A 20,576-nucleotide genomic window follows, 5' to 3' on the forward strand; every position below is an offset into this window, starting at 1 on the left:
GAATTAAGGGCATTTGATACCCTTTAATTATCCTTTACCATTTGATGAATATATATCCCCAATCAAACGGCCCCCTAATGGTATCTCTACCTTTTAAAGAGTTTGAGATAACGCTTATAATTAGTATTTGGGGAGTCTTTGGATAATTATATCCTCTAAAATATTTATTTACTAATTTGCCCCTCATTAATGTTAATGCCTCTTTTCTAGAGCTTTTAAAAATAGTGAGCAGACCTTGTCAAAAAAAAAAAAAGGTGTGCAGACATGTAAACCCGAACCCCTAAAAATATTGTTTACATATTTTACCTCATTAATGCTACCAATAAATATAGTTGTGAAACAAGGCCAAACTGAAAGAACTCCTAGAACATGATAGCTATGGAACACGCATCTTGCACGTTAGCCACCCTAAATTATTTCTAAAAACATGGGTAGATTAATCATGATTTATGAGCATCCACTAAATATATCCATGATAGAGTATAAAACATATTTCTGGGCTTCAACCATCAGCTTAAGCTTTTGGTTGAGTTGGTCCACTAACATGGTATCAGAGCCAGCGTGACACAAAGGTCACGGGTTCGAATCTCATCCGCCCCTCCTTCGAAGTGGAATTAATTCGCACCAGGTATGGGTGGGCCTGTGTTGCATCCATATTTCAAGCCCAAAGGGCCTTTCATGTGAGGGGGAGTGATAGAGTATAAAACATATTCTTGGGCCTCAACCATAGGCTTAAGCTTTTGGTTGAGATGGTCCTCTAACAATCCATTTTCTCGATACCCAAGAAGAATCCCAAATATATGTAACTAACTATAGATAAGAAAGGGAGGGAGTAGGATTTAGGAACCCAAAAACAAGTTTAACATAGATAAGACAAATTAAATGCAAGTCGATGGAGGACTGATTAATTAAGTAAATCCATGTAAAAAATGGAGTAAATGCTTTGATTATTCTTAAATAAATGCAACTGTACTAAATAACCTCAAAATATATAATTTATAATATAAACCAAAAGTTTGAGAGTTATCTATAGGCAATATAGCATCTAAAATGGGTTTTCTAATTGAAGTACGATTTGGGATATAATAGCAAAAACAGTCATAAATATTTTCATTATTTTCTTTTTCATCTTCATTCTTACATATAGTCCTTAAGGTTACGTTTACCCATTTTCAAAATTTAAAACAAAACTATAAAGGAATTATTTAACATAGGATGCTAAGATGAAAAAAAATTAATTAAATTGTCATGAAGTCTAAATAAATAATCACTAGCTACATTAGTGAAAAACTGAAAACACAATATATTAACGTTGAACAATTTTTATTTTTTCCTAACCTCAAAAATCTAAGTACGGAGTAAAATAAAATATTCTTATCTTTAGACGTAGTTAAATCTCTCTAATCAATCAATCAATAAACTATACTTAAATATAAAACAACTTAATACACAACATTATTGTTACATGTATCTAAAGCAAATCAACATTATATTTGCAAACCAATTACATGCATCAAAGCTATATAATTGGCCTCTTTAACACTTTTTTATTTTGTTCCATCTCAATATATATTTTATGTTAAAGTGTTACATATAATTTTGCATTATTGCTACCAAATCTGTATAGTTTCACTAAAAAAGTAATGTAAACAGTCTGAAACTAATTAACATATATGGCTATATATGCGTTATAATAGTGCACCAAAAAAAATATATGCGTTATAATTGGTTGTAATTTAGCTAATCTACCTTTTTAACTTTACCTCAAATAGATCTAGAGTAGCATTATCTAGAAGTTGATCACATGATTATACATTTATACACCGTAAAATAGTTATTGTATAAGCTAACTGCTCAAATACTCAAATCTTTGACAGACGACATACAAGATTTCATGGAAAACGACATCGATCTATGTATGATAGAGTAAACGTTATGGTCTGCATTGACCCATCCACTTGTTATTTGGTATACTCGTATTCATAATCGAATTCTGAATTTAAAAGACTTTGTTTAATTTGAGAATCTAGATTTGTAATAATGAAAAATTATACTATTACAATAAATTCCAATATTTCAAGTTTAATGCTTCGTTGTTCTATGTCTCTAAATAAGAGATTTTAAATGACTATTATTCCTTACATATAAATTACAACAGAGGGTTTTAAAAAAAAAAATAGCAAAATCTTGCTAGATAAAAAGGAACAGAGTAATTGATTAGAAATGTAAGTAAATTTTGTAAAAAAATCGGTATAATTGGTGTATGTTAATTATTGTTTAATAATGTTACGTTTCAAGATACAAACTTGATCCTTTGTTAGCTATGTGATTAAGAAGTATGTGATTAACTTTGTTAGTTAGTTATATATAACTAGCATTTTGGCCCGTTCAACGAACGGGTTGAAGCTCATTTTATTTTTCTTGAAATGTGTTACTTATTTGTGTTGTATGTGTCGGTGATTTTTTTATAACAATTTGCTTAATTTTCTTACTTATAATTTGCAAGTTAGGAATACATAAAGATTTTAACATTAATTAATTTGTTATTTAAACTTTTACATTAAAAGGGGTATAAAGAGGAGTACAACTTTTTTTTATAGTGAAAATGAAACACTAATGAAACACTCCATTTCTTACTCAAATTTGCTAGTTAGGAATGCATAAAGACTTTAGCATTCAATAACATTTTATTTTGTCTTTTACTTTAAAGGGAGTATAAAGAGGAAATATTAATTGTTGTGTTATGTGGCATATGGGTGAATTATGATGACATATGTCATATAGGTGATTGTGGTTTCGCTAGGTATAGACTAGGTATAGATAAGGTCTAGCTAATAAGACATTATTTAAGGTCCAATAAGAGAAAGATCTCTTGTAGCAGTGGCCTAGAGGTCGCCTCGAATCCTTGAGATGCAAGGTTCGATTCTCATCATCAAGCATAAATCCCACCCCCCTGCGTATTCTTCCAGCCAGGCTTCCTATGATAAGATAAGATAAGGCATATTAGGCTCATATAATAAGATACAAGTAAATCTAGATAATATAATTCCAATACTACAACTATTAAAATAAATTTGCATATGTTTGTTATTTCCCAAACTTGTATTTCTACGAATGCTTATTTCATTTATTGCGATCTTTATGCCATGTTTTATTTTTAGTTTTGCACTCACATGATTATGTTTTTTTGTATAAACTAGCATTTTGGCCCGTTCAACGAACGGGTTGAAGTTCATTTTATTTTTCTTGAAATGTGTTACTTATTTGTGTTGTATGTGTCGGTGATTTTTTTATAATAATTTGCTTAATTTTTTTACTTATAATTTGCAAGTTAGGAATACATAAAGATTTTAACATTAAATAATTTGTTATTTTAACTTTTATATTAAAAGGGGTATAAAGAGGAGTACAACTTTTTTTTATAGTGAAAATGGAACACTAATGGAACACTCCATTTCTTACTCAAATTTGCAAGTTAGGAATGCATAAAGACTTTAGCATTCAATAACATTTTATTTTATCTTTTACATTAAAAGGGAGTATAAAGAGGAAATATTAATTGTTGTGCTATGTGGCTTATGGGTGAATTATGATGACATGTGTCATATAGATGATTGTGGTTTCACTTTTTTAATACTAATAAAGTATAGAAGTATAGATGAGAATTTGTGGTCAATGTTTTTAAGATTTGACTATGAAAATAGAATTTAATACAGTACTATATATATTATGGGACGGAGCCCGGAGGCCGGAGGGAGTTAAAATAAAATCACATACTACTCCATAGCAATTTAATAAAAGGCCATTTCATAGAGACATTGATTCTATTTCAGAGAATATGTATAGCTATATTATGACTACTTTTATTGGTGTTTGACTGATGAAGAATTAATATAATGCATGTAGCATGTTGCATGCATGTCACCCCATACAATATATAAATAAAATTGAACGCGGAATTATTCCTTTTCAATTTTTTTATTTTATTTGGGGTGCGAACACGAAATCTTGTTTTTACAGCTTTAACTTTGTAATCAAGCAATACCTACTCATTTTTTTTTATAATAAACATTAACACTCACGACCTCACGTGAATTATGTTGGGCTACGTCTAAACAAATAATTGAAGGGCAAAGTTCGAATTAATTAGTGACAACAATTATTAACTTTACAAAAAACAAGCTAAGGGTCACTTTAAGTTCTTATAAATAAGGGAAACATTCCCTTAGACTTACATAACATACTTAACTAAGCCATGCAAGTTTACAACAATATGAGCTTCTTAAGAGGGTTTTCTTTGATATTTTTCCTAGGAGTTCTAGTGGCTTCTTCATTCTTTAGTAATGCTAAAGCTCATGTATATCCACACCACTCTATACATCTCCTCATGCCTCATTCCGGCTCAGCCGGCCACAAAATCGATGGCCTAAATTGCTTGAGTTGGAGGCTGGCCGTGGAGACGAACAATCTCCGGGACTGGAAGACAGTCCCGGAAGAATGTGAGGGGTACATGGGACATTACATGATGGGTGCTCAATATCGGAAAGATTGTTTGGCTGTTACTTCTGCTGCTTATGACTATGTTAAGACTCTCTCACTCAAGAAAGATGGCAACTACGTTTGGGTATTCGATATTGATGAGACTTCCCTCTCTAATACGCCCTACTATGCCGATGTTGGTTTTGGGTAAGAATCTTAACTTATACGAAGTATATCATTACTTCTTCTATATGTACTTTTCCATGCACAATAGTTTTATTTTAATGGAGTACGTACTATATATCCATACATAGTAATTTTTTCTATTAACCTTCATCAATATCAAATTTTTAAAAATTCGTATTTGTTTAAAATATTGAGACACGTTAGTATTTATGTAGCTAGTGTTATAAATAACCCAAATCAAGTGTTCCACAATGTACTCATGCATTCCCTCCTAATCAAGGGCTCTAGCTCATCAATCTCATATGAAGGGCGTGATAGAATATTAACCTTACTATCATGGAACTAATCGTTTTGATGTTTTTGTTCCCTCCATTTAATTTAAGCTTTCTGATCTCAAAATTTTGCAATATTATTATTAGTTGTATCTTGTGTAATCATTTTGGGAAGAAAAAGCATAACAAGTAACGTGTTTTTAAACATATGTATACTAATTAATTAACAAATATTAAGATTCATAAATCAAACTTATTCAAGTTTAATTTGGTCAGTTCTCATTTTCTTTAATAGTGAATGACGATTTCTGTAATAATAATACTACCTCCGTTTCGTATTAGTTGCAACTTTGGGGTATTATTTGTGAGATATATAATATTCCAAAGTTGCAACTAATACGAAACGGAGGTAGTATATATTTTGTTATGAATTATTGATACGCTTAGTAAGACTTTAAGAGTGACGTGCTCTTATTTTATTATACACATATAAAAAAAACTACATAGAGTTTTTGATGTTTTAATACAATAATAAAGGTCTATCAGTGCAATCAACTAACTGATGAAATTTTAAATAACAAAGAACTTACCTCATGTTGAAACCCATCGTATCCCTTTTGTGAGTGTCACACATTGAAAGAGGAGATGATTTTACTTTATAAGGTAAAGGAGTTACTCCTACTATTACCAATTGGTTTTAGTATCGAAGCTCCTAAGCCTTGTTTGTGGACCAAAGTCTCATCCTCCTTATTTGGGTTGCCCAAACTCATTTAATATTTTCTCAAAATTTAACACCTCTTAAACACAAATATAATTTTGTTTCAGTAAAAATAATTTCAGTTCAGCAAAAATAAGGTGAAATGAACGGGACCTTAGTATTAATAAATACAGTTTAGGAATATTAAAATAGATACATGTATATACTCTTTTCTCATTTAACATAACTTTCAAGGTACATGTGGATCAATATCTGTAAAATGCATCTACAAATAATAATTTGAAACTAAAAATTGAGATGAATTGAATTTAATATTAACATTCTTCTAACATGAATGGTGATTAAATGTGAAATATGCAGGGTACAACCATACAATGCAACATCATTCGATGAATGGCAAAAGGAAGCAAGAGCACCAGCAATACCCGCGGGGCTAAGCTTCTACAAAAAATTGGTTCGTCTTGGTATCAAAGTAGTTTTTCTTACGGGAGCTCATGAGGAGTTCAGGGAGCCTAAAGAGCGTAACATGAAGAATATTGGCTACTACAAGTGGGAAAAGATGATCTTAAAGTAAGTATAGTTTATTAATTATTACGGAATACTTTGTATTGGATAATAGAAAACGTTACACAAATTAAATAATTCAATATAATTTTTTTAGTCAATTTACGATATAGATTATTCGTTAAAAAATAATCTCACGGATGCGTTAAAAATAGGATCTTATGTAATCGTATAATTATTACTGATTTTATTTATTTTTAACACGATAGGCAACCAAGTGAAAAACATTTAAAATCGGTGGAGTACAAATCAACGCACAGAACAAAGCTAGAAGAGATGGGGTATACAATCGTTGGAAACATTGGTGACCAATGGAGTGATTTAATAGGAGCCAACCCCGGCAAGAGGACCTTCAAGTTGCCTGACCCTATGTACTACATCGGTTGATTATTATTATGAAATTAAAATAGAATGATTAATTGTCATATGTTGTGCCTTTTATATCTTCTTGTCATGATATTTAGCCTAGGTAGTTTACAACAAGTATTTTCTTATGAGTTGCAAAAGTCTATGTATGTTATCAATGTAATTGTTTCTTATTTCTAATATTAGTTTACGGTTTTACTCCCTCTGTTTTACTTCAACTTCAACTCCACTTCATATCAACTGATGTGATCAACAAGCATCTTTAAGCACCCTCAAGACTTAAGGCCTGTTCTGATTAATTGAGCTGAGCTGAGCTGAACTGAACTAAATATTTTATGAGAGATGGAAATTAAGATAAGAACTGAACTGAACTGATCTTATTGGAGCTGAATTGAACTTAGCTTAGGGCCTATTTTGATTGACTGAACTGAGCTGAAATGAACTGAACTTATTGGAGCTAAACTCAACTAAAAATAAGCTAAAGAGAACACACCCTTAGTTTTTTTTTTCTTTTTAAAAAAGTATACATATGTAGTACGAGTAAATCTTTTTCTAAAAAAAAAAAAATGTTTCGTGTGGAGGTAATCAACAATAATCGTGTTTGGACACGGGTGCACGGGATTTTATACTCAGTCCCAGCCCGACCCAATTTTGGGTCGCTTCAATATCTTGGTATTGGTTGGTCTGAAAATTACAATTTTTAGCATCATAAAGCTCGCTCTAGTCTTCCCATTGCTAGATGGTTTGACTGCAAAATTGATGGTGTAAGGTGTAACCAGTTTGAGGCATTGAAATACCTTACGAATAACTAGTGTTGGGCCAAGAACCGTTGTCTAAAAATCGCTGGACTGGATCTTGCATGGTTGGTGCTGTAGATAATAATGTCCACACTCCGTTATTATTGGGCCAAACACATATCTACTTTATGTATTACTAAAACTAATAGTTTAATTTTTTCGTCACTAGTAGAACGACTAAAATTTCTTATGTACACTTGAATGCATCTTTCTTTGAATTTACACAGTTACACGCACCTCTTTATTACAATATGTAGAGTTCTTTATCATCACAATATAAATATGAGACATCCACATGTATTATTCATGAGGATTATGTTTTAACATGAAACACTTTAAAGCTAAATAGCATTTTGGCCCGTTCAACGAACGGGTTGAAGCTCCTTTTATTTTTCTTGAAATGTGTTACTTATTTTTGTTGTATGTGTCGGTGATTTTTTTATAATAATTTGGTTAATTTTCTTACTTATAATTTGCAAGTTAGGAATACATAAAGATTTTAACATTAAATAATTTTTTATTTTAACTTTTATATTAAAAGGGGTATAAAGTGGAGTACAACTTTTTATTATAGTGAAAATGAAACACTAATGGAACACTCCATTTCTTACTCACATTTGCAAGTTAGGAATGCATAAAGACTTTAGCATTCAATAACATTTTATTTTATCTTTTACTTTAAAAGGGAGTATAAAGAGGTAATATTAATTGTTGTGTTATGTGGCATATGGGTGAATTATGATGACATGTGTCATATAGGAGATTGTGGTTTCGCTTTTTAAATACTAAGTATAGACTAAGTATAGATATAGATATAGTATACACCAAGTGTATGTAAAAATCTCTCCCCAACCTATGACTTTGGTTTAAGTGGCAACTTTTGAAACCAAATTTGTTCCAACTAAAATTTTATATATACCAATAGTTTTTTGTATTTTCGTTAGAACCACAATGTTTTCCAACTTTTATATTTTCTCGATCTTCTCCACAAATCAATTAACAACTTGTTTTAATCTTCAATTTAACAATGTAGTTTTTTTTTTTTTTTTTTTTTTTTTTTTTTTTTTTTTTTCATTTGCTATCTAGACATACTTTTAAAAAGTCTACGACTAGCTAGCTAGTTTCTACTTTGGTTTAATTTTTAAACAATGATTTTTTAGGTTATGTGTCTTCTCTTTATTTTCTTTTGTAATCTTAAGATTTTTCAATTCCTTTATAATTTCATCTTTTTTTTTTCTTCCCAATTTCTTGTCCGTTCAATTCATATAGTAGTTATATATGCTCCTCATTATCCAATTTCGTAAGTACTATATATAACCATATACCCTATAACAATATCTTCTCTTTCATTAGTTTACAATAACAAATATTTACGGTTTAGATATTCAATTATAATTTAAAATATAAAACAATTACAAGATTTCAAATATGTATTATAATGTTTAATTTATATTTATTAAAAAAAATTGTATTTAAAAGCACAAAATCAATAAGATGATAAGAAAGCAAATAAATAATAATGATCTTATATCACGTAAGAAAAAAAATAAAAAAAAGTGAAAGTAAGATTATAATATTTGTGAAACCAGGGTTAACTCCACTCCAAGAAGCGTAAGAGTTATTTTCACTTTCCATCATCGAAAAAAATTTCATTAACTTTTGGCTTGAGAGTTGTGAAATAAGAATTAAATATTTGGTAGTTCAATTATTTCCTCAGTAATAAACACTTAAAAACCGACCTATGTCTTTGGTCTAAGTGATAACTAGCGTGTGGCTTGAGCGTTGTACCAGATAGCTAGTGGACTTGCTATTTTGAAACATAATGGGTGTTGTTGTAAATTTGTAAAAAAAAAAGGATTTAAAGAGAATAATTCTCCATTGTATTGGAATTGTCAAGACTAATTTTTATTAATGATGATAGATTAAAGGTTAAAATTGTGGATTGATACATATATGTTAGTAAGACAATGGTGAGGTACCAAACAAATATGGAGTAATAGTAAGCATTTAATCCTCCAAAAGGCACCATGTAAAGCACAACCACCTTTTTCTTGAAAGGGTTTAATGTGCCACTCACATTCAATTGCCAAATGCTTGCAAATTAAAGTCTTAATTAAGAGCATTATTTATATAATTATATATACTTGTTCTTTTGATCCTCCAAATAAAGTTGCATACATGATATATATGATAAACTTTTACAAGATTTTGCATGATGTGCTTTATTGCATATATAATAATAAAAACAAATAAACTTACAACATTTTGCATGATGCGTTTCATTGTATATATAATAATAAAAACAAATGTTGCAACATTAAAAGGTGCATACTAGTGTTGTGACGTGTTTGAATTGGCCTTGAACCACTTAGCCCCATTAAAATTATTATAAGATTGTATAATAGATTTTTGAGTGTCTTGTTTAGGTGCCGATTATATATGTTGGCTAAGGCTTTTTGTTTTGGGCCATATATGTTTGGTTTATTCATAATATGTTTTAAGAATACATTATAAATTTGCTAGGGTTTAACCTAACTATTATTTTGGGTTTGTTCCGATTTATTGAAAACAACTGAATTGAACTGAACTGAATAGAGCTGAAATGAATTGTTTATGAGATAAAGTAATTAGGAATTGAACTAAACTGAACTGAAATCAGGCTGAACAGAACATGCCCTAAATCTCCTCTCACCTCTATCCATGAGCTAAAATTATTGTTAGTTAACCACATAAAATCTATCAACATGGCCTTTTGTTAATCTGTTTCAATATCTCGAAGAGGTGATAAATAATTCAGGCCGGTCGTCCTTAACATCAAATGTCATGCCCAAAATCTCAATAAACTGACGGGCTTATCGGGCTGAGGCAGGCTTTTGTACTTTTTTAGATCGGGTTCGGATTTTTAACTAAACATGTGTTTTTTTTAACTTATCAAACCCGTCCTTTTTTCGGGTCAAGCTAATAGGTCGGGCCTTGGTTAATCACCTCTTACATTTCAGGGTTAAGTATTGGCGTATAGCTGCTATTTTTTTTAGCAGCTATACGACAAAAAGAATGGTGATTTTTTTTTTTCTAGTGGTACAATATTTGTACTACTGATACTTATAATAGCTATAAATAGTACTACTAAAATAGTTTATACTCTAATAGTATATTAAAAATTCCACTGTAAATATAATGGTACATTAAAAATACCACCGTTGCAATAAAAAATCACAAAAATTAAGTGAATTTATGCAATTAAGGACCTGTTCTCATTGACTGAACTGAACTGAACTGAATATTTTATAAGGGAAGGAAATTAGGAGTTGAGCTGAATTGAACTGAACTGAATTGTATTGAATTTCAACGTATGAGAACAGGCCCTAATCCTCCTATATGCATCCTACACAAATAGGAGCTATGTGCCTAGTTGCACTCGGTTTTCGATACCATATCTAACCAACTAATGACCAATAAATTTTCCCACATTTTTTTCCCTAAAAAGTAAAAAAAAAAAAAAAAAAAAAAAAAAAGGCATCGACAGAACGATATAAGGAGGATCTTTTTCGTGTCAAAAGCAAAGCAATAATGTTGACATTTATAAGTTATAAATTATACAAGTATAGTTCACAGTATTAAATAGTAATTACGATTGTATGTAGTCTATTTGCATATTATTTGAGCGCAGTTCCTATTTTTTTGCAATTCTGAAGGAATCTTATTACAATAATATGGTATCAAATACACATTATTCTTATGTACTTTTTAGTTTTTTTGGTTGTTTATATGCTATATTGTATGAGATGTCATTAAACTAGATAAGTCATGGAGTCTAATGATTATATTGATAATTGTCATGTTGCAGTTATGACATTATTATGTGATAGATTGATAGGACATAGCGTATAATTTGATCAATATTGTAAATATGCAAAATATGCTAACTTTACATTGTACAGTATATATCTACTCAAAGTAATGAAGCAGGAACAATGATGTTCTCACACTTAACTATTTTTAATGAAACAATTCACATACTAGTATAAAGAAGGTTTCACATAAATGAAAATCATTGTCAAAGATATATAGGAACGAAATTTATTTGTTTTTACTAGATTGAGCAAGGTGATGACTTATTAATCTAAACGTACTGTATGTTTAACTAAGTACCATATCTTCAGTTTAATTTCAATTCAGCTTAGCTTAGCTTAGTTCAGTTCAGTTTCTAATTTCCTTCACTCAAAAATAATTCAATCAGTTCAGCTCAGTTTAGTAAATCAAAACAGGCCCTAAGTTTTTGTTCAATTAATTCACCCTCTATTATTGTACTATGTTTATCAAAGATCGTCGTATAAAAGTTTAACTTTAAATGATATAATAAGAATAGCTACGTACTAGGCATTGTCTTAGTATATAGGATAGCCGCCACTAAAAACAATGATATAGACTAGATGTGATTCGTATCCAAAATAATGATTTGTAAACTATTAAGCTTGTAGGTAGCTTAATTATAATAAAAGGTAAAATTTTGTACATCATATGTGTATTGAGCATGATCAAGTCTTATGAATTGAATGCTTTGATTCAAACTACAAGTATATAGTTATAGATCATCAAACATTTTAATTAATGTTCTTTTATGCTACAAATCATGAAATAAACTGCCAAAATAAAAAGTTAATCTTGCCACCCTATCCTATCCTATCATATACTACGTAATTAGAATGTTTTTTCAATATTTTTAAAAAGTTTAACCATAATTCTCCAAACTTTTAATCCTTGCCTACTTTTCACAACTTTTTACATCACTTTTCTGCTCAAGTTTCATATATCCGAATTAGCACAAGCTTTTCTAGCTACCAAACAAGAATAAACAAGTAAAAAGTTTTGTAAGTGCCTCGTTCATTCTCCCTCCTTGTCTAAAGCATAAATGCATCACATTTCTTTCTCAACCTTTCATTTGCTGCTTTTCAATATTTGCAAATTAGGTTTGAGTTACCATATCCACAATTGAGGAAATGTGTACACTTGTAGCACTTGGAAGTCTTAGGATTAATGCAACATCAAGAGGCAATAGGGTTGAATGACAACAAACTTAGTTAACTACATAGTGATTCATACTCAGGTATAAGTTTAAGAGGAGGTATAAGCCCTATAAGGTACATCGTACATGCGATCAAATTGAACTAATCATTTGAAGTCCGATCGCTCTATACCCAAAGAAAAAAAAATCATTAATCAATAATAACAATAACAATAACAATTTTCTCTTTTAACTTAACTTAAAAGGTAACTATTTTATACAACTATTTTATATGAAGTACGTACTTTGTATTAATTTATCTAGCTAAAAAAGTTTTGAACTTTGGATTTAGTTTTAGATTAATAAAGTATTTTTATGTGGAAAATAAAAAATTTAGTACAAAAAATTAACTAGTCACTTGTCATACAACTTAAGTGAGCATAACATAGTACAATATAACTCTAGCACTTTATATAATCATCGTTCTCGGTTCAAAAATCTGAAACGTATAAAACTCACATATTTAAACATACACATTAAAATAGCCATATACTTCCTCATTATATTTTTAACTTTTACAATATATTTTATTCTTAGGCTTGTCAATTTATGACTTTAATCATTAATAACTTTAAACACCATTAAGTAATTAAAAATTTATATACATTGAGATGAATCTAATAATACGTACTCACATGACTAGTTTTACTGAATTTATTATCAGATTAAAGATAACTAAGGGCCTGTTCTCATTGACTGAACTCAACTGAACTGAACTGAACTAAACTGAGCTGAGGTGAACTGAATTGAGCTAAGCTGAACTGAATATTTTATAAGAGAAGAAAATTAGGAGCTGAGCTGAACTAAACTGAGCTAAACTGAGCTGAGCTGAGCTGAGCTGAATTTCAACATAAGAGAACAGGCCTAAAACATGATATATGAAATATTGTAAAAATGATGCAACAAAACCTATATGAAAGAAGTACCATAATATAAATATATATTATAAAAGGAGTCCTATCAACCTTTAATATGAGTGTCACTCCATTGACTACCATTGGATTCTATACTCCATTGATAAATTTAGTGGAATAAAAGGTAGGGCAGAAGTTTCCTTTCAAATAATTGGTTCAAGGTTGTATGGTATGTAGCCTAAACCGCACGGACACATTAAAGTGACTACTATACTAGGATAATCTTTGTCCTAGCTAGATGATTTAAAGACATTTTACTAGCTAGGTTATCAATCTTATCATGACCTTAATTAGCCAGGTTAAGATGAGTTGGTCACCCTATTTTTTTCAAATCATTGCTTAGTTCTTGATTGTAATTGGTGAGTATTTGGTGATTGTAATTGATGCATAAATGCACTTGATGAAGTGATAAGAGAGGGGAATAGGTAGGGGTCAAATAAAGAGCTTTGCATGCACTTACAAAATGATACGTAATTTATTTTTTCTGCGCCGTTTTAAAATTTAAAATATATATAGATCAATAATACATTTACTGATACCACTCCTTTCAAAATTTCAAAAGTTTTTATTTTGATGAATTATTTAATTACAATATGACTATACAAGACACGAAAGGGCATGCCCTCCAAAAGTTCCAAAGCCTTCTTAATAAGGCTCCCTCGATTTAGGCCTTAAAGATACCAACTATAAACTATTTATCGTACTTTAAGTTCTTCATATGTAAGTGGTGCCATCATGGTCGATATCTTCCATTGTTTTTCGAAGTTTTACTTTTTATCAATGCATAAGAATATTTTGTTATCTACTAGCTATTTGTACAGTTGGATGAGGAAAGATATAACATACACTTTTTAATTAGAAAGTACGGAATATTATTTTCATGTTAATGTCCACAATTCTCTATAAATTTTTCTATCACAATAATAATTCTTGCACTTCATTAAAAATAACAATGAAATTAACATAGCACATAACTAATCTAATCAACTAGATAACCTATATGAGAACATTATTAATTTCTTGCACCAAATTAATTATGTGTACTTTAAAGACTTTAAACCTCATTATCCCCTACACTAGGGATGAAAAGATGCCAACTAACTCAAACTATACTTAATGATGTGCCAGCATTATGCTCATATTAGGGAAATAGTTGACCTCAAAGATTATTAAAATTAATTAAGCTAACTAATAATAATAAATTAATCTAGGCCTAGGGCAAACAATTAATTATTAATTAATAAAAAAGGGTATCATAGGAAAACAGATTTGGGTAGGAGGAATGATATGATGTCCTTGGAAAACCACAAGACAGGGAAGATCCCTTATTGGGGAGTTTATCAAAGAAGAAAAGGCTTGCTTTGGAGGCAAAGTGGGCAACATTACCATCTTTTTTTGAGAACTTCCATATTTCTGTTTAGGAGACAATTAGCCATATTTTGAGGGAAATTTTTAATTAATTTAACTATGTTTAGTTATAAAATTAAAGTACATTCTTATTTAAGGTGTTATTATACACCAATTTAAGGAGACAAAAGAATTTCTTTTTAAGTTAATTAAGAAGACAATATGCCTCATTATCCGGTTATGGATTACTAGTGCTTGGTATATAAGAGAGACAAAAAGCACTTTGGTTTAATAAAGACAATAATTAATTATTTGTTAATTGTGTAATTAGATTTAGCAAAAGGCACACGAGTGAAGTGATTAATACAATAAAGACAAAACGACTTTCTATGGAATCAAAATTGACAAATCTATAAGTTGATGCCCTAATAGTCAATATGGAATATTCTTAATTATTTTGACATACTTCTCATTTTCAATATATACTTCTTTCACCCCCCTACATAAATAAACAAATAAATAAATAAAATTCAACAAATACACATCAACATAGGTGAATTTTGGAGAAATTTTTAATTTAGAATATAAAAAATATATAAGCCATGAACAAAATTAAAGGAGAATATAAATAATACTGTAATATTAAATATACAAAATTTAATAATAACAATAATTGAGAAAAAAAAAAACCCTAGCAAAATTCAAGATGATCACAAGGCCAAGTTAGCTAACCTTTTTGTAATTTTGAGGTGATGATTACCCCATATATACAAACCTGTTTTAATTAGAAAATCATATGGAATGTATATATATCACCATTACCAAATAAAGTTCAAAATTAACAAAAAATTGAAGAAAATATATGAAAGAAAAATGAATACCTAATTATTGCCAAGAAGATACAGAATAAAGAGGGCGATTTTTCCAGCCAAGAAACAAACAATTTTTTTTAACAACCTGAAGTTGATATCCTTCCGAAGGATAATGAAGCCTAAGCAACAGCTTAGCTTGAGACAACGAAAACGGACTCAAGGCTAGACTCTTGAACCCGGAACTCCGCATCACCATTTCCCATGACTCGAACCGTTGGTGTCTATCTTTTCTCCTCTCCCCGTCCTCCCCCACGACGTCTTTTATCTCCTCCCCAAACCATGCTTCCTCAACCGCCACCCTCTCTCGACTTTGCGGAGGTAGGGTGGCCTCTAGGGAGTCGAACACTGCTCCATAGTGATCCAATGCCTCTACAAACCTCCGCAAAAAGAGAGGGTGGTTATGATCAGCCTCTCGTTCTCCTAAGGTCAAGACCTTAGGGTTTAAGGTCTTGACCTTGTGGAGAAACCTCCTGAGAGATCGTGTATCGTATTCCCTCAGGAGGCGGTGGAGGTAGTCCCCACAATTAATTGCGAGGGCTTCCTCCACCTGATCAAACCTGAGGCGGTGATCCATCAAAGCATGGATCACCGCCTCAGAGTGATCAACTACTTCAGAATCATAAAGTACCAAATCACAAAACTCAAACTCAATTCCTAGGGATTCGGCAAATCTCCTAAGTCGGTCCCCAGTTCGGTCTAGGAGAGTTGGATCACGGGCAGCACCCGTGATCCGTATCGTAGGACACGACCGACCTAGGGTACTCGACCGCTCCATGATGGCTTGCAACAACGGAGGCCATTGAACGCCGTGCATGACATCCATGTCAAGGATATGGATTAACGAGTAACCCTCCACGGCTTCTAGGATCGCTTGGTTAGCGGTCAAGTGGGTGAATCGGATAAACGGAGTAACTTGATTAAGTGAAAGATAAGATGAATATCTCATTGTAACATCTTGTTCTACGACTCTAGATGATCTTGGGATTTGACTAGGTATTATTATTTGAGGAGATGATGAAAAAATGGGACGTTGTTGATGAGCTAGTGTAATAGGAATATTAATACTAGGGTTCATAACACAAGTTGTAGTTGATAATAAATGACGATTGATACGCTCTCTTAAGGCTTTACAAAAATAATACACTAGCCTTTCAGTGGAGTCGCCAAATTGTAAGGCGAAATCAGTGGATATTAGGGAGAGTAGACGGTTAGCTGATAAGAACTCGGACCGAGATATTAGCTCAGCACAAGTTACCAACAACTGCCGTGGATGAATAACTGATGATTGTGGTGATGTTGATAACAACGTAGGCGGTGTCGAAGATAGTACAACTGAAGATGATGATGGAAGAAGAGCAGCAGAAGTAATAGTAGTAGTTATATTACTACTACTACTACTAATCAACAAGCGTTGATAATCTAATAACCTTAGTGGTGGTCGCGGTTGTGGTTGTGGTTGTGGTTGAGGTAGATCTAACGGTGAAGATCGTTCGTGATCTCGATCTTCCTCAGAGCTATATGAGGAAGATCCTAGCATATTATGAATAACAATGGAGAATAATGAATGAAAGATGAACTCAAAAGCCCTAGAACTAACACTTATTTTAATTTTTGATTTTGAGGAGGGGTGTGACACAAAAAGCAAGGTAAATGTAAAAAGAAGGCAAAAGATAAGATGCTAAAACTACCAAGCTAGTACAAATATAATAAATGCAAGAAGAAAGGAGTAAAATATCTTAGAACAAGTAATATAAACAAAATAAATGCAAAAGAGAAAGATGTAAGTTAGTCCAAAAATAAGAGAGCAATGAAATAGCAAAAGGAATAATAGAGAGTTATTATTGGGTAGGGGTAGTAGTAGCTTAGCTTAGGGTAGGTGCGCCTGAAGATGATGATATGGCAGAAAGAAGAGAATGAAGAGAGCAAGTAAAGCAGCTCATACAAGTTTTGGTTTCCTTTCTTTTTCACACACGAATTGGGGAAAAAGGGTGACTAGGTGATTACTCCATACCCTTTTATTTAATGCAACAGTTTGATCGGTATATACATAGTTTTAGGTGATTGAGTTAAATTTGTTAAAATATTTGTAAGTGTGATTTCTCGAAGAATTAGAAATTATAGATAGAAAAATGTAGGCTGTGAGTAATTTATTTAGAATTAAGAAATATATGTGAGAAAAGAGAATAATACAATGTACGAATAAGATCATGAGAGGAGATAGATAATAAAGTATTGTAGCTAGATTATTTTCATTTAGAAGAATGATGCATTAACAAAATATGAACATTTGAGTTAAGTGTTGCATTAAAAAAAACCCTGAAAAGGTGCTCCAATCAATCAAATGGAGGGGTATAATGTCTACAACGTTTATTCTGTGCGACTAAACATACCACAGTATGACCGCTTGTAAAAACAGAGTAATTTTATAACATTGACATAGTTATTTCTTATTAGATCAACCCTTAAATAGTAAATTAATCCCTATAATACGAATAGAGTAATTCCTATTTGGTTAACTTAGCACGTAAGTCTATAATCGTAACAGAATACTCCCTATAACACTAAACGAGTAACCCGCACGTGTGATACTTAAAAATGTTTCGTTCAAAATTTGGGTGGATTTAGGGATCAGTATATTTGCTTAATTTGTTTATTTTATATAGGAGAGAAGTGGTCTGATAGCTTCACTTACTACCATAGTACGAGTACCATCTATCGCACGGTCACATCGTTTGGTACCTGAGACATACATGTCCCTATGCCCGCACCTATATATGCCCTACTATCACTACTACATAGTACAACACTCTCTATCTACTTCGTATTTCTTTGCTAATTTATGCCTTTTTTCATTTCTATGATTTCGGCTATGTTGCTAGCTTAGCTTGTGAGTAGTTACTAGTTAGTACCATTTGTTTTAGTGAAATTCATTTCATCCAAGTATATACACAAATTATTGTGTTCGTGTTAAAGTAAATACTTGTAGGTGATGTTGATAGTGTTTTATGTTATTTGTTGTTAACACTACGATTGGACACATTACATATGTAAAGCTTAATCATAGAATTACTTTATCAAATGCTTTCTAAAGATTGGATAACGTTTTTGGTTTGAAATTATACTCCTCTAACGAATTGATAGCTTTTTGATAAAAGAAAAGAATTGGGGTAAAGGCGTAAAGATAAATGAAGTCAATCATCAAGGCTTAAGGGGGTAGATAATGTAACTATTAACTTATCGAAGAAAGGGGCATTAACTATACCACTCCTTTTATTAACGATATCCTAATAAAACTATACGAGTATCAATTTAAAAGTACAGAGTTAACTAACTTTTTATATATTTGACTTTTCTAAGTTTTCAAGAAATAAAAAAAATTGACCATTATTTCTTGATATATATATATGGAAAAACTACAGTATTAAGTTATAAACTTCGAATTTTGAGATAAACTTCGAATTTTGAGAGTCCGGATTTAATTAATTACAAGAACTTCAGATTAGTCTAATAAGTTATCAAATTTATTAATTTCATTTTTCTAAAAAAAAAAAAAACAATTTCATTTTTTATTAATTGATACTAAGTGACTTAAGATCTATTAATATTATCATTAAATTTGACGTGACACTCTCCTTTCCATTTATCCTCTTTGCTTTTCTATTACTTTCCCTCCACTAAGAAACATCCTTAGCTTATTTTTGGGTGACGAGAGGAGGATGTATTTAGAATAAACAATTCAATCATGCATTGAAAAATAATAAATATAGAAACAAAATAGAAAATAAATTAAGTTGGATGTCACCTTTGCGAAAGGGAATAGATGTTGGTCATAACTTACACCATGCATTTATTATGAGAGTGTTGCTGGAGTCGGTGTTTGTGCAAATTGTGCATAATTAACATTCACAATGTATTACATGCGATAAACTGATTTTGTATGAATTTACCTAAATTTGATGTTGTTTAGTGAACTTATCTTAGCTTGCAATTAAGTTAAAATAAGATGAATATAATTGCACCTTAAGTCATGTGACTATGTGAGTAATTTAGAGGTTTGTATACTTGAGAAAATCCATGTTGTTTTGGATTGGAGTTTTTGATATTTTGAATCAAAAACTAAATCCTTGCATCAATGTTGAGATTATGGTTTCATTTGCAAACTAACAACATTTATTATGAGCCAACTAAAAATAAGAATCTCTTGATTAAACTTAACTAAATTTCTAAATGTCAAAATTATCTAAGGGCCCGTTCTAATTAACTGAATTGAGCTGAACTGAAATTGTTGGAGCTGAACTGAATTGAACTAAACTGAACATTTTTTGAGAGATGGAAATTAAGAGCAGAGCTGAACTGAATTGAAATTAATCTAAAAAGAACAGGCCCTAAATTATATTAGATCATGGATCATTGATTATACATATCACAATTATGTAAGGGCACTAAAGGGGGGATTAAATCAACTATAGTTTGTTGTTCTACGCCTTGATTGACAAGCCAACTAGTTGCATGATTACCCTCTTTATGTAGCAATTCTCGACCTCTATCACTTTCCAATTAATTTGTACTCGTATTTGCCAAGAGCTTTCATGCAATTGCGTATGATGTGAATGCACACATCTCCTTCGACTATAATATGGTAGATTGGTATCTTTTCTCCTCTATCTAAAATGTGGAACAACTTATATGCGAATGAAATTAGAGTTTCAACAATAACAAAATCAAGTAAATGTAGTACTACAACTACAATTGACAAAACGTTCGTTAGCTAGTACTCCGTAGTAGTTAGTAGCATAAATGCTCACATGAATGTAATTATATATTAAAAAAAATCGACAACAAAAATTATAAAACAAAGTTCCTTGTAAATGATCCTCGCCACTTTTATCACTCTCTTACGGTCTTGTATTCATGAACTAAATTGGGATATTCTTGTTAGGAGAAAATTCACAAAACAACAAATGTATAAAAATACAGGCCAATAAAGTCAGATTAT

At 31.0% G+C, this 20,576-nt stretch overlaps 2 protein-coding genes across 2 annotated transcripts; one reads left to right on the top strand and one right to left on the bottom strand.

Annotated features, from left to right (window-relative positions):
• Positions 1-4,273: 4,273 nt before the first annotated feature.
• On the top strand, positions 4,274-6,606 carry LOC145621308 (acid phosphatase 1-like). The gene is made up of 3 exons (XM_081676048.1): positions 4,274-4,686; positions 6,016-6,225; positions 6,429-6,606. Exons 1-3 carry the CDS (start codon positions 4,274-4,276, stop codon positions 6,604-6,606), a joined length of 801 nt encoding a protein of 266 aa, XP_081532174.1.
• An 8,987-nt stretch (positions 6,607-15,593) lies between these two features.
• LOC145619053 (scarecrow-like protein 18) lies at positions 15,594-17,217 on the bottom strand. Its single transcript, XM_081673652.1, has one exon. The coding sequence runs from the start codon at positions 17,115-17,117 to the stop codon at positions 15,594-15,596; it is 1,524 nt and encodes a 507-aa protein (XP_081529778.1). The 5' UTR covers positions 17,118-17,217.
• Between the last annotated feature and the right edge of the window lie 3,359 nt (positions 17,218-20,576).

This window comes from Chenopodium album, chromosome 27 (genome assembly GCF_948465745.1).
Source record: "Chenopodium album chromosome 27, dcCheAlbu1.1, whole genome shotgun sequence".
Classification (NCBI taxonomy): Eukaryota; Viridiplantae; Streptophyta; class Magnoliopsida; order Caryophyllales; family Amaranthaceae; genus Chenopodium; species Chenopodium album.